Source organism: Rhinolophus sinicus, linkage group LG09 (assembly GCF_036562045.2).
Source record: "Rhinolophus sinicus isolate RSC01 linkage group LG09, ASM3656204v1, whole genome shotgun sequence".
Taxonomy (NCBI): domain Eukaryota; kingdom Metazoa; phylum Chordata; class Mammalia; order Chiroptera; family Rhinolophidae; genus Rhinolophus; species Rhinolophus sinicus.
In genome coordinates, this window is record NC_133758.1 from 21,437,794 (window position 1) to 21,452,996 (window position 15,203).

The 15,203-nt window shown below is 38.1% G+C and overlaps 1 protein-coding gene across 2 annotated transcripts in view; it reads left to right on the plus strand.

The window, feature by feature from the left end:
- Nucleotides 1-12,416, plus strand: part of SKOR2 (SKI family transcriptional corepressor 2) — a 49,786-nt gene extending 37,370 nt beyond the window's left edge. For both annotated transcript variants that reach the window (XM_074340019.1, XM_019739664.2), the window contains exons 8-9: nt 6,659-6,724; nt 11,696-12,416. In XM_074340019.1, the coding sequence (XP_074196120.1) occupies nt 6,659-6,721 (63 nt within the window). In that variant the 3' untranslated portion in view covers nt 6,722-6,724; nt 11,696-12,416. The remainder of the gene's footprint in view (nt 1-6,658; nt 6,725-11,695) is intronic.
- Nucleotides 12,417-15,203: the final 2,787 nt, after the last annotated feature.

Here is a 15,203-nt window from a genome sequence, read left to right on the forward strand (position 1 = left end):
CTATTTATACAGAAACAGGAAAACAGGAAGATGTCTGATAAATAAATAGTCTATTTTTTTGTTTTCTTCTGAATGGATTCCTTGCCCTCTGTCCCCACGCAGATATACCTGGTATTATTCACTAATGCTTTTAAACCAGTCTCCCCAGCTTCCTCATTTTCATGATTACAATGGAGAAATTTCTGCTCAGTGTTTGCAGGGTACTTTCAAGCACCTGGATAAAGACACACACTGGTTCTCAGTATAATTCACAGCCTGATTGCTATAATTTGGGTTGCTCGGCATTTCTGAGCCGGCCTATGTCATCCTTATACCATTAAGTATGTATCTTTGCATAGCCACCTGTCTTGTCTCAAGAGCCAGGTAGCTAGCTCTCTGTCAGGACTATTTAAGAAAGATGGTTATTAATGTTTCCTTTCTCCATGGGAGAAATCATGTTTGTGTGAATGGAGATTGCTAAGAGTCATTTCTAAAGTCACGTTGTATTTCATGGTGTTTCTCCCCATTCTGGGGTCTCTGTTAAAAGTGTTTCTTGACGTTCTAACCCTGAGGTTTTCCTTGATCTCAAGTGCTGGTTCCCAATTCTCAGTTCTGAAAACCGCCTCAACATAAGCCGCCTCTTAAACAGGATCTTTCTTCTTCTTTTGGTTTAGTTTGTTAGTTTTTTTTTTGCACCTAAATTCACTGGAAAGCAAAAAGATTTTCTTAATCAGTGGACAATGAACCCTCCCCCGCCCCCACAGAGGTTAAAAAAATGTATCTACTATTTTTAACTTTTGATACCTAGAAAATAAGCACTACTAATTACTTGCTATGAATATACTTGTTCTCTTTGTCCAGAGGATGAACTGAAATATAGAATTGGAGGTAGAGGGATATAAATTTTTTTTTTGTAATTAAAGTGTATTGGGGTGACAATTGTTAGTAAAGTGATACAAAATGTTAAGACCTTACTGAGTTTACTCAGGATATTGTTTTCAGACTTTTAAAACAAAAATTGTCATATATGCCACCAAAAATTTGTGATTTCGGGGTGGTGTGAATCTAGTAAAATGGGCATTAAAAAGGGAAACTATTGGGGCAACCAGTTAGTTCAGTTGGTTACAGCGCGGTGCTCTTAACAACAAGGTTGCCCATTCGATCCCCATGTGGACCTATGTGAGCTGCGCCCTCCACAACTAGATTGAGACAACTCCTTGACTTGGAGCTGATGGGTCCTGGAAAAACACACTTAAATAAAGTTAAAAAAAAAGGAAAGGAAACTATTTCAGTGCCCCTCTCTAAGGCCAGTTATATAATTTTAATGTCTTAATTTTCTTTAACATTTGGTTTCTTTAGTAAAAGAGGAAATGATATTGCATCCATGTAATAAGGCAGTACTGATACGTAGAAGAAAAGAATCTCATGTCTTTTGACATATTAGGTACATGGACGATACAAATTGGTATTACTAAACATTTGTATGGTTCTGTATTGCAATATATTTGGTCATATGTATTTATTTATCTAGACAAGTGTTATTAACTCACTTTCCACTAGATAGTAAATTATTTCTGGTTGCAAATTAAATTCTTTGGGAGAAGCTAGAAATTTTCCCCCCAGCCCTGCAGGCATAATTCCTGAAATCCACAAAGGCACATCAAGGCTAACAACGTAAAAATTGGTGAAATAGACATGATGTGTCCCTCCTGTTTCTTCTCCTTCTTTTCTTTCCCTTACCCCCTAACATGCCAAGAGTTTTCTTGCTGCCTCCAGCACCCAGGACAGTGTCTAGCATCAGATAGCTGTCAGTAAACATTTGTTGAGTGAATCACCACCCACGGAGAGCCCCTGCCCCAATTCTGATATCTTCACATAGTTGTCCTCTTAATATTTTTCCAAATTTCCCTAGCTTGGTCCTGATTTCTTCACATGTTCTTTTATGCTGAGTAACTACTAGCATAAATACTAAAGGAAGGCATTACTATTGAGTTATGTGGAGCTTGTATATTACGGTACTGGCCTTGTGACTAAGACACACGCTTTAACGTCTGCAAACTTGAGTTCAAGACTCATCCCATAGAGTTCATTAAGTGTCAGTTCTTCAACCAAAGGGACCTCTTGTAAGGTCTAACCTAGTGCCCTGATAAGGATAGAGTAAGGTGTAAATGTGTAATAAACATGAAATGCCCATGCAAGTCATAAAATACTATGCCAGTATGAGTGATTGATTGTACTTCTTAAAGTAGTACTTTAATAGTGGAACTACTTAAGCTTTGGTGGCTGGAGATATTTTTGTGTTTACACTATACTATCTGCTTTAGAATTGAGGCAGCAGACTCAAGGTTACTTGAATAGAAATTTACCTAGTCCCTATTCAGCTTGTTTTATTTGCTAATGGGAATTATCACCTGTGGGGAAACGCCTTTAGAAAATTATGTCTAAAGCGTATCAAGAAGGTGCTGGTATCACAGTTACCAACTTTCTCGGTATTTTTAGTTGAATGATCTAATTCATCAGTAAATATGGTTACTTGCTTTGCTCCCTGAGAACCAAACAATTCACTTAGAATTATTTTATTATTTTATATTTAAAGTTTACAGAGCATATGTTACAGAATAGTCGTCTGCCTACAGAATAGGCATTTTTTTTTCCGTTTAGATGAAATAAAAACCCACTCTATCCTGCAATAATGGAGAATTCAAATATATTAAAACCATCATATTTTGTAACGAGTCCCATAGACCAACAATGCATTTATACTATGCTGTTACACAGTGTTCTTATTCAAAAGATTATATTGAAAGCATCTTGGGTATCATTGACGTAGAAAGAAAACTTATGAATTTCTTTGGCTCCTGCATTTTTAGATTCTCCGCTGACTATAATTTCTGCACCATTGCTTCCTTTTCCAGTTTGTTAAATGCAAAGTTTTGATGACTAGAGAGACAAATGATTGACTCTCTTTGTGCATTTATAAATGAATGTGCATTTATCTCAATGTCAGATTTAAAGCATCGGCAGTTTATTTAACATGTACACATGACCACAAGCTAACTTTAAAAAAAAAAAAATAGCTTAGTTTTATACTTCTTGACACAGTTTGTGTTAAAGTTCCCTACCCCTGCCCTGGGTTTTCAAGTGCTTAAAATGTTTTTATGACTAAACCGGATTTATTTATACCAACAAAGAAATATATTCCTTTCACTATGAACCAAATTAAAAAGTTACAGAATTTAGTGAGTTCCTGATGACGTTACTGTTCAATGTAATAAAGAGTCACAGGTTTCTCATTTATGAGTAAGCAGTGATTCTAGAAAAAATGTCCCACTTTAAGAACAAAATTCATCACCCCTTAGGGTTAAGAAGAAGGTGAAGAAACAGAAACAATGTTATATTTATATGTCAATCATATTTCAATTTTTTTTATAAAAAAAGAAGGTAAAGGTATTTTACTCTGTATAACCTTTTGATTAAGGTTTTTCCAAGGACTGGAATATAATTTACAGCATGAGCTGAGACTGTTTTGATGTCTTGATAACCTTTTTTTTCCCACTGCTAATTTGACAGCAACTTTTTTAAGCGAGTGCATTTCTGTATAAGGTACTACTGTAGTATAAGATACAGACCTTACCTCTCATAGTTGAGGACATGCTCTTTTTCAGATATAGTTCTTGAAGGACGTGCTGCAACAGAGCCCATGATAAATGGCTAGACTCAGATTCACATCCTTTGAACTTGCTAGATCGCTTCCTAGAGGTGCGTAGAAGGAGCAAATGTGCTAGTCTTGAAGTGCCCTCTGCTGTTTCTCCAGAATGCTGCAGTCACACACAACCAAGGGGAAAGGGTCTCAAAGTTCTCCATTACAAAAAGTCTCAAGTAAAACACGTTCAATCAATAGATTTAGTACTAATGTTCCAGTCACTGTAGACTTGCAAAAAAGCAGTTTACAACTTCCTGATGGCAGGAGCACGGTGCGTCCTTGCATGGAAAAGTGAGCTAGGTCTTACCATTGCTGGAGGAGCAGAGCTCCCTCTGACGAAGGCACAGCTCTTCAGTGATATGGTCTTTTCTTGGAGGTTCTCCAGTGTTCATCAGGATGGGAACTTGCCCAGATTTCTATCGTCTCTACACAGAGAATTTTTTAAATATGTTTTACGTGTTGTTGTTTTTTTAAAGTAGGTAAAATGGTTACGTTTTTGAACTGTATTTTTAGAAAAACATCCCTGGGCCACTAGAGGATTTTGGTTTTGTGGCTAAATGTGCAACAAAAGGAGGTCCCTGCAAGTCTGAACTACCATGGAATCTGCCTTAAGATTCCCCAGCAGTAGACAGGCTTTGGCTACAGTGGGTTCTCCTCTAATTATTGATCTATTGCCATTTTGACAATGCAGGCCCTTGTTGCTTAGTTATAGAGCCTCTTCTCATCTTTCTGCTTTCAAGATGTTGACCCACTTGAATGTCTGAGCTCAGTCCAACTCTCTCTTGGCACAAACTGAGAAGTTATCTTATTTTGGTGAGACCTCAATACTTTTGATAGACTAGAGCCAACTAGGTAATTTAGAAGTTATATAATAACTTCAATGAAATCAATGAAATAGGGTGGCTGTCATTAACAATTGAGCCATTTGCTAATATATTCTTTATCATTCATGATTTAAGACTTAGAATAAAAAATACATGATTTTTAGTTCACAACCTTTTGCTTTTTTGCCTTTGTTTTTGTTCAGCTTTTATTTCATTTTGTTTTAATGAAAGAAATGAGACAATCAGTGTTTGAGTGGGGATAATTCTTTACACAATTTAATTCCAGTCTGCAGATTTTGGATCAAATGTGGTTATTTGGAAATGTCCTTTTTTTCTGAGTTCTTTTTTATTTTCCTCAGCTTCCCATCTTAATGAAATGCTACATTGTTTTTTTCTGGGGGAAAAAAAAGGGAAAGAAAGAAAGGAAGAAAGAAAAAGGCATTCTGACCTAGATTTGAAAGTAGTACCCTTCAGGCAGTTTTCTTTGGGTTAGGATGAGTAGTTTAGTGGCTTTGATGAAATGGCCCATGGTGATGGTAACTTACCTCAAAAAGTGCCTGGCACAGAGCAGACACTTACTCAATCTTTATTTCATGTAATCTTGATGTTGAGGACTCTTTCTAAATGTGAGAGTGGCACAAATATATTCTGTTAGGTAATTCCAAATATCCTAAGGTTTACATCATTTCTACTTGTTATCCTAAATAATATAGTGCCTTTCAAGTCTCTGTTATATCAAGCATCTAAAGAGAGAGGTGATCCATGTATTTTGGCACATTGCACCATGCACCATAATGGAAAATCAGGATTCAGTGCATCTCTGTGAACAGCAGGTATAGCATAACCTAGAGTGAAAAGAAGAGGTAACTAGAGTAGGTTCCCATGTAGCTATTCTTGTCATAGTTATCTAGCTGATCTCAGTTCATGTCCTAAAATATGAGATTAGGACACTGAACTTTTTATGGTACTCTATGAATCATTAATTTCAGTGCTGCTGTACATGCCCTTTATCAGACATGTGCCTATTGGATGCATCTATGTTGTGGTTGCATATCAAAATGGTGAGATGGGTATTTTAGTCTTGTCCTTTGTTTTCCATTAGAAAGACTGTTTGATTTAACTGACCAGTTATTACGGCAAAATGTCCAGCTAATCTTAAGCACTAACTTCATCGTATGCTTGTAGCTCCCTCCCATTAATAAAAGTTCATATTTATGGACTGGTAGATCAGGAGAGCAAAGCAAATATTCTGGAGTAAGGGAGATGCATATAACAGTGTTCAAAAATGTTGCCTCGTTGAATGACAGTAATTTTATTTCCCTCATTGCTTTTACATGACAGCTGAATTTCGTGTTACATTCTAGAAGGCTGAATACTTAAGTGTAAAATGATTTGAATCTTTAGAGTTCTGAGTTTAGCCTTGTAATGATAATGATAAGTAACATAATGAGAGTACTTTAACTGGGGTTATTGCAGAGGCAAATCTAAATAATACATGTTGTCCAATTTCAACCATTTGCACATATCAAATGTGATAGGCTTTCATTCAATGCCCCAGTAGTGAAAAGTACTTTTCAAGTTTATCCAGGGAGCATTCTTTTTATCCAGGGTCATATTTTCCATTCAGTGCAATTATTTCTGATGCTTCTTGGTAGTTATTGGGAAATTACCCAGAGTAATAGTTTGTGTTTAGTTACTCTTATTTGTGATTTGTAATGATAGCATATTTTATCACTCTAATTAAAAGAAAGACTACATTGAATTAGTTTGTAATCACATTCTAGTTTTGTAACCTTAGATATACATGATAACATCACAAATTAGTTTTTGTACCTAAATAAAAAATAAGGATACCATATTATTAAATGCAAATATAAAAAAAGTTTTTAAAGGAAAATGTCGCATAATAATCTCTGAGACTAGCTGTAGCGACAATCCGGTGTGACCACCTGTTCTGTCCTTGACATGCTTTTTAACAGGCCTTAGGAATTGGTATATCGCAGAAGTTCCATACTGCTGAGCAGATGGAGACCTTTTCTCCTCAGGGAGGATCCATTGGCATCAAATTGTTAGGCATGATGAAAGCTCTCCATTACACATCTGTTTCCAAATTTAGCTTACCTGGAGAGTTTTGCTTCTTTTTATCTTACAGATCCCCTATGCAGCAAGCTTGATCAGGAAAGAAAAGCTTGGTGCCCATCTCAGCAAAAGCTAAAAGGTGAGTTCACCGGAGGAAAGAGATTTTTCCTTAACTCTCTGCATTGCTGTTGCATGGCTGTGTTCTTTATTGATGTATTTGAAACAGCCTGACAGATTGGTAAAGTTGTATTCTGTGTTTAAGCCAGTATACACTTTGATGAACTTTGTTATATCTAGGCATGGGACTTCCTAAATGAATAGCTAAGTGGGTCTTATAAATTCCATGGAAAATTTCGAAAACTAAGGAAATTCTCTATTCAGTCTGCAGAAGTGATCTTCATTCTGTTTTGAGGTTTTCTGCTCTTTCTGGTTCTACCTGACACCCCAATTACTGCCCCTCTGAAGGAAACTGTCAGCAGTCATGCTAATTGTGTTTCATCTTCTCAGTCTCTCTTTTGCTTCCAAAAAGTCTTCCCAAAATCTGACTTTGAGTGAATTGCTGACAGATGGAGATATGAACAATTAGGGGCAATACAGACCTTTGAGAACTTCTGCTCTAGGAATTGTGATTTATTGTTTCCCTAAGCCAATAACAGTTTCTCTATAGCTAAAGCCAGGTTCAAGTTCACATCCATGGCCACAACTTAAAAAAAAAAAAAAAAAAGTAAGGTTCCCCGGTAAAAAAGAAAAGAAAAGAAAAAAGTATTCTGGACTCCTAAGGAAAAGAAGACAGTTAAAATTCAATGACTCTATTCAGAACATAACGAAACATTTCAAACGCAACTTTTTGATTATTTGGAAGAAGACATATATAATTATTAGAATTGAAGGAATGCAAATACTAGGACTTTGTAGTTTCTGTAACAATACGTTAGGATGACCTAACAATTGGAATTGCTAAGTCAGGAAAAAACTCAGATGTCAGAGGTAGTATTTGTAAGTATTCACGGCCAACTAGGATGTGATCATTTATCAGTTGGATCCATTCCCATTAGAATGATTCTTCCCTCTGGAACATATTTTCAACTCCACAGAATTTGTTGGCAAAAAGAATTCCATACAATACAGGCTCTTAGTTCCTTTTCTTTCCGTCATGCCTTTCTTATGTATATCAAAAGCCTCCTCTACCATGTGCAAATGACAAGACTATTTCTTGCCATCATCTTTATTAGTGATAATTTTTAGTATTTGTCTTAAATCATGATAATTATGTCACATTTCATCGGGAGCTTAAAACTCTTTCCAAGACAGACTCTTATTCATATGCTGTCTCTTAATTTTATGCACAGGGAGCTGAGATACAGAGAAGGGAGATAGAATGTTTTATGTCTGTGTTGCAAAGCCAAGAAGAGATTCTAGAACTCCTGACTTTAGATCCAGTGCCTACTTATTCCTAATGAATGCACTTCCTGTCTTCTGTGAGCAGATGTCTCTGCAGCAGAGATGGTCAAATAATAAATTATTTTGTTTCCATCGCCATGAAGCCATATGCAAATAGGCCTGTGAGTTTGGCTTCATTCTATAGATTCAAGTGTTTTTCTTAAGTCTGAAGTTGACTTTGGGTAGTTTCTCATTATAGTAGAGAGTTTTGTACCAGCAGTGTGAAATGAATAATTGTAGAACATTCACACTCCAGTAAATTTTAACTCAGAAAAATCAAGGTAATCAAAGCAAGCCACATCCAAATTAATGCTAATAAACCCAAAGTGTCAAACTGATTTTCTTTCAAATCAAAGAGACTATATTCGGCGGTTTTTGTGAATAACCTTTTATTGAAGTATAACAAATTCAGCAAAGTCTACAAATGATAAAGTCATATAAGTCATACAAATCATGAAGTGTACAAATTAAAACTCAGTGGATTTTCACCAGATGAACTCAGGTTTCCAGCACCCAGATAGCCACCTTGTATCCCCGCCCAGTTACTCCCCCGCCCCCAATAAAGATGAGCTTTGCCTGCTTCTAAACTTTAGTCAAGGACATTGTATAGAATCTTCTCTTTTATCTGGCTTCTTTTACTCCACGTTTGTGAGATTCATCCATTAGAATATAGTTTGATTTACACTTAGGAACTTCAGTAAACTCTCTTCTCACTCCTTCCACTTCCCCAACTAATCTTCCTTGCTTGTCAGACACGAGCGGCTCTTACACCTACAAAATGAAGATTCACTGCCCAGAAACCACGCCTCTGGTGGTGACATAGCATACAGCGAGGTGGAAAAAAAAAGATTGATTTGTGTTTAGTAACTAATGCTTCCTCCATGCTGATTTTGTTTCCATCCTTGCAGACAACAGGGATTTCTCTAAGTAGACCCTGGTGCTTTCAGAAGATTAGTGGTTACTTAAATGCTGAGCTAAATCAGCCAAGCAGAGAATCACGACCATATTGTTAGAGGCAGTATTTGATTCTCCACATGCCAAGCCTGCAAGGAATTACCCCAAGAGAGATTACAAAATAAAAATCATTACACCAAGGGAGAGAGACAAATTCTGTCTTGCTGAGTGACCACAGGTTTCCAAATTAGGGACTGATGCATTAATGTCTTATGCAAGAGTGACCCTTAAGGTAGTGTGCTGTGTTCTTGCCACCCAGTGGATTCCAATATGACTATTAAGAGGAGGAAGCTTTTCAAAACCACAGGCAATCCACTTAATAAGCTGAGCAAGTACCGCCACATATCACTGCTCGACAAATCTTTTTTGCCCTACATTAAGACATAAGAAATTCCATGTTGAGTCAAAATAAAGGTCCACTCGGACCAGATTACTAACTGTGTAATTCCATTAGAAAAGCCAAATTGTTGTTGTTAACGATACCAACCTCAAAATTGAAGCATATACACTGAATACTCTTAACTTTCCCTTGATAACTCCTTAAAGATCCATTACCCATGGATTTATCTAAACCTTTCTTCAACCTAGGCATAGTTCCCTCTGGGGCAATGAATTCTGTTTGTTTAGCTACCAGCTGTGTAAAGTGTAGTTTATTTTATTTATCCCCAAACTACCTCCTAAAACAAGTCCTAGTAGATTAGACTTTCTACTGCTCTTGTGTATTTGCTTCATTGTGAGCTCACACGTACAATAGAAATCATTTGAAAAATAGTTTAAAATTTTGTATTATTCTTTCATCTGGGACCACTTTTAACACCGGAATTGTTCCTGACGGACTTCCTTACCTTGGTTGTTTCTGTGTCCTACGCAGACACCCCAGTGCAATCCGTGTGAAATCTGCACCCCAAATAAAAATGCCATGATGTTACCACTGGCTTAATAATTACTTTCTTTTCATTCTTTTACTTTATTATTTTATTTTAATTATTACGTTCTTTTTCTAACAAGCACCATTTAACATTACGCAAATGTCATCCCTTTACCTGGTAGAAACAGCCATGTCTTTCACAGAGAACTCAATCATTTTATATCCATGGAGAGTGAATCATAGGAAATAGCTCATTCATAGTCACACAGAAACTCATTGACCAAGCTGGAAATAATAACAATCATTAACTGAGTACTAACTATGCCACATAGTAGACTCAATTCTTTGCCACATCATCTCCTTTGATCCTTAGAATTCTACAAAGTGGATCCTATTATTATCCCTGTTTCATACAAGACAACACCGAGGCCAGGATTCAATACAGGTCTATTTGACTCTAAAGCCTCTTCTCTGTCCTACTAGAATCATTAGGCTAGCTGGTTTTGAGGAAGTCTGGCTTCTAAATCTGATATTGCCTCCCAATGTTATCATTTAATCTCTGAGTCTTATGCTTATCTGTAAAACTGGGTAGCCAAACGTGATCAAAATCTCTACCAGCTTTAAAATTTTGACTCTTGCATGCCAATCTTCTGCCATATTCCCTCTCTTTTCCCACAAAGGGGCTGCTTTTATTCAAGTCTGCTCAAGATCATATATACCACTCAAGGGCAAACCCACCTCCATTTGCCTTATGTCTGAATTTTCTTCATCATTAATTGCTACTTTGCATCCTTCTGGAGAGTTTGAAAATATGACTTTCCTCCCCTATGCTAACAATATCTACTTTTTTGGTAAACTCTTGTTATTTTTATTTTACTTGTAGAATAATTTGTACAAAAATAACAACAAAGAAAAGGTCTTAAAAGAATGTAGAGAGATTGCAGTTGAACATTCTGTGACTTCTTTTTGTACAGATCAAAGATAAAGATGGGGAAGGTCATATCCATTTCTCTCTTCTATAGTCAGACATAAGAGGATCAGGTTCTTTCAAGTGTCTCCATTGAGAATGACAATGTGTGCACCGCTGTTCTAAGCACTTTATGTCGATTATCTTATTTAATCTTCAAAACAACCCCTGGAGAGAAGTACTGCTACTTTTATCATTCTACTACTGAGAAAACTGAAATGCAGAGAGATGAGTAAGCTGTCTGTGGTCCCACTGCTAGTAAGTGGCAGGATTTGAGCCAGACTGCCCGGCAGTGCAGCCCACACTTTGTCAGCTTTCCTCTGATTTATAGCCTGAAAATGTGGCCTAATTTACATTTTCTAATATCAGTTACTAGATGCAGTTAATGACCAATCCAGTGGTTTTATTGATGTTGAATCACAGAACTTTCAGTGCTACTGCTACAGTTGCCCTAACACCCCAGGATAGGAGAAATAGTTGTAACTTGGGCCATCCAGCTAAAGCCAGCAGGATACTGGAGCATGAAATTCTGTCTGCACCTTTCACCACCACAGGCTATCTTAATGTTTGTACAACAACAAATCAGAGTTTCTAGAACCCCTCCCCACAAAATGGCTTCACTGTATAGAAGGCATAACAAACCATCACACTCTGATTTAGTCCTAGTTTGGCTCAATGTCATTGGAGATGCATAACCTAAGGTAAGCAAATGTGTATAAAAAGGAACATGATGATATGGCCACTGTTTAAAAGTTTTTGTCCAAACTGTACTAAAAATGTCTTCTCTAAAGGTTATGTAAATATTACTTTACATGTATTTAAATTCTCTGATTGCATCACACTGAGGTTGTCATTCTGTGCTTTTTTTTGTCTTATCCCAGGTGCACAGAACCACTTACTCTTGTTCTCTTGTAAGATACAGCCTGCCACTGAGCACTTCTGACCCACATAAAGACTGCGATTGAAAGGGCTTGGGAATCAAAAACAAAATCAGGTTCAGGAGAACCCAAGGACAAGTGACCTCAAAGCCGCATGGACAACCATGTAAAATAAATTGTAGCGGCCATTCCTTCGTGGGGGGAGGGGGGAGCCAACCAGAGCAGCCAATACTTGTCACATCTTTTGGTGGAACCAAAGTTTGAGTCTTTGTGTTTTTAAAGGCCAACTAAACCCAGCGTGTTGGGAGTGGTGTTGGCCAACCGGGATGGGAAATCTATGGACGGTCCCAAGTGCTGCACCCTTGGAGAGGGCAGCTCTAAAGACTGCCTTTTACTTTTGAAGACGTGATTATTGGTGGAAAGCAAACACAAGACCTGTCCTAGGAGTGGGGGTCACGTTGCAACAGCCAGGATGGCATCAGCCGTACACATACCTGCTTTTCATAGCAAACTGGACAGACGTACACGTGGCCCCTTCCTCTCTGGTTGTACTTTGCCTGCTGTATGAATGAAGATTGTATTCCTCTGGAAATATTTTACAGTTTAATATTGAGTGTAATTAAGAATATAATCATGTTATCAAAAATGGTATTTAACTCTGTTGTAGTTTCTTTAACATTCATGTGGATAAAAAAAAGTCTATAATAAAAAAACTATGAAGTAACAGTTGTGTTCATGTAGTTAAACTCATATTTGCTTGGGGTCAACTAATAGACACTAATACTTTATAGAATTATTTTGGCATAAAATATTTGAATAAATTATTTTTTGAAACCAGAATTCCTTCCAAAATGATTATTAAAGCTTAGATTAGCCTTTGGCCATTGGCAGCAGCTGGTGTCCTCCCATCGCGGTAGGATCTTCATATGGGTAAGGAAGTCTTCTAAATTTCTGCTAGGTCTTCTGACGGTGTTGGCGATGAAGTTCATATTGTGCCTTCCTCCTTACTATTACTATAATATTGCATCAAAGGCCATGAGATCATTTTATGCCAAAAATTCTGCCTTTCAGAATCTCTGCTCAGATAGATAGAAGGGCCCAAATTGTGGCCCCTTTGGGGCCAGGATTCCGAAGGTAGTGCTAGGTTGCACAGTCTCCTGTGAATGCCCTCCTTCTGAGGTTGCCAAAGACCATCCTCATCGAAGACGCATCTCACTAATGGCACCCCTGGCCAGATTTTAAGAGGTTTGAATGTATCACCATGATATTTGATACTTGTCTGCACCTTCTTCATTATTATGACCTATCCAAGAAAGCTCACAACTTCCCCTTGAGATAAATTTTCTTATCCTTAGCACCACATTAAGAAATCAAAGGAAGAACTCACTGTGATTTCCTCCCTAGCCCAGGAAGGATGGGAAGCCGGGTCAGAGAAGGGATATAAACCAAGTTCTGGTGTCTGCGGCCAGGCTCCCAGTGGCCACTAGCAGAAAATAATCTGAAAAGGCTGCAACTGACCATGGAGGGCAGGATGTTCTCTTTGAAGTGTTCTTCCAAGAGGGACCTGGCTCTGGGCATGGGGCTGACATAGCCCTTCAGATATGGCATACGTTTCTGAAACTGACAGCTGTGCTTAGGGGGTAACGGGGCAGTCAAGTTCATGGAGCATTTTCTCCAATGTACACTTTAAATTTCACATAGGGATGGAAACCCAGCATTCTTAGTTTCGTACTTTAAGCCAATAATACCAGAGGTGAAAGAAAATTATCTGGGAGAAGGACACAAACCTGGCTTCGTGACCAGCCACCAGGGGACAGCAGAGGTCATTTTCTGCAGAACCCAGTGCAAACAGCAGGAGCAGCAGTTAGGCCAGGGATTCCTGAAGGAGAACGAACAGATTTGCAGGTGAATTTAAGGTCTTTATCCTGGAGCTGCTTCAACTGGCAGTGTAAACAAGCCTGAAATGTCATTCTTCCCAATTGCAACTTTAAATGGCTCAGAATTAATAGTGCTAAAATCAGGAAATGATCTTGTAGCGAAAGGGAAATAAGAACCAGATAACTTGACAAGTACGTCTGAGAGCCTGGAGTTATTAACCATAGCATAGCTCTGAACTGAGTTAACAGCCAAGCTCAGTGTGAAGGACATCGGGTCTCCATTACTGAGGATGCTGAAACTACATTTGTTCTTTCCGGTTCTCCACCTGAAATCCAGGCTCCTTAAGAGCCCAGCTATCCACCTTTCCCTGAGCTCTGGAAGACTCCTATTATCCTTAATCTGACAGTCTTAGAGTTTCCCTACAATTCGAGTTGTTTTTTTTTCCAGACTGAGTATATTCCTTGCAAACACTAGAACTTAACAGTCCTCCATGCACCCATGAAGTGATACACCAAAACTCAAAAACTTCAGAGAAAAAGAGTCAAGGAAATCCAACATATGGTATGGAAACGTCGTTAACCCATATATTTTCTCATTAAGGAGAGTGAATATCTCTTGCCTATTGCAATGCTTGATGCTTCTAAGTTGTAACAAAAAGAATTTGTCCCTAAAGCTGGATTGGATTGGGTTATCTGAGCTGCCCTGTGGAAACAGACAGAACATCCATCTAAAGCACTGCATTGGGGCTAAAAATAAAGCCACTGTTCAGAAGGACGAATAATTCTTGGCTCCACAAAAATGACAGCTGAAAAACGTTGTGCTCTTTCCTTTGACTATTTTATCATGTCAAAATTCCAAGGTCAACCCAAATATTAGCTAATGAAGAATATGAGCGATGCAAATAAAATTATCTAATTCCAAATGAGATTATGAGATCAAAAAGGGCCATAGCAAATCAAAATAGAAATCCCAGCCTAACCAATAAAAGCATTTCCTGTAGGGACAGAACGACATTTCAGACTGATGCTTTTGATCCTCAGAATGCCTTGAGTAATTGCTCATTTATTTGCCACAGGCAAGGAGAGTGGGACAAACATCCCAATATCCTTAGTTTGAGCAACGAGTGTAGCCTCAGGTCGCAAAACACAGAGGGAGAACTCTCTCCTAGCTACAGGGGAATATGATCAAGCAGATAGGATCTCTTTCATTTAAGGCTAAGAGATAAGATAACCTTGGTCAGCAGTGAGGAAGGTCAGAGAAGAGGAACACCAATGGCAAGCTAAGGATGCATAATCGCATAATCGCATCGTTTAATGGGGCACTGTCAGCTGACTCCAGGCCTGATGACGAGAGCTCCTTTGTCTCTCTCTACAGAGTTGAACACACTAGGTTCAAGTCTGACCATCTTACAAGGCTCCCTATTGATAACACACACCACGGTTTGTAATTATACACTCTTCCTTTTGTGGGAAGGTACACACTATAAACTTTATGGGGGCAGGGGATGTTTGTTTCAGCTCACTACCATCTCCCTAGAGCTGAGCACCGTCCCTGGCATGTAGTAGCTACACAAAACAATCTTAGTTGATTGAGTGAGTGGACTCATTTGTTTTATTTGAGCCAATCACAAGAG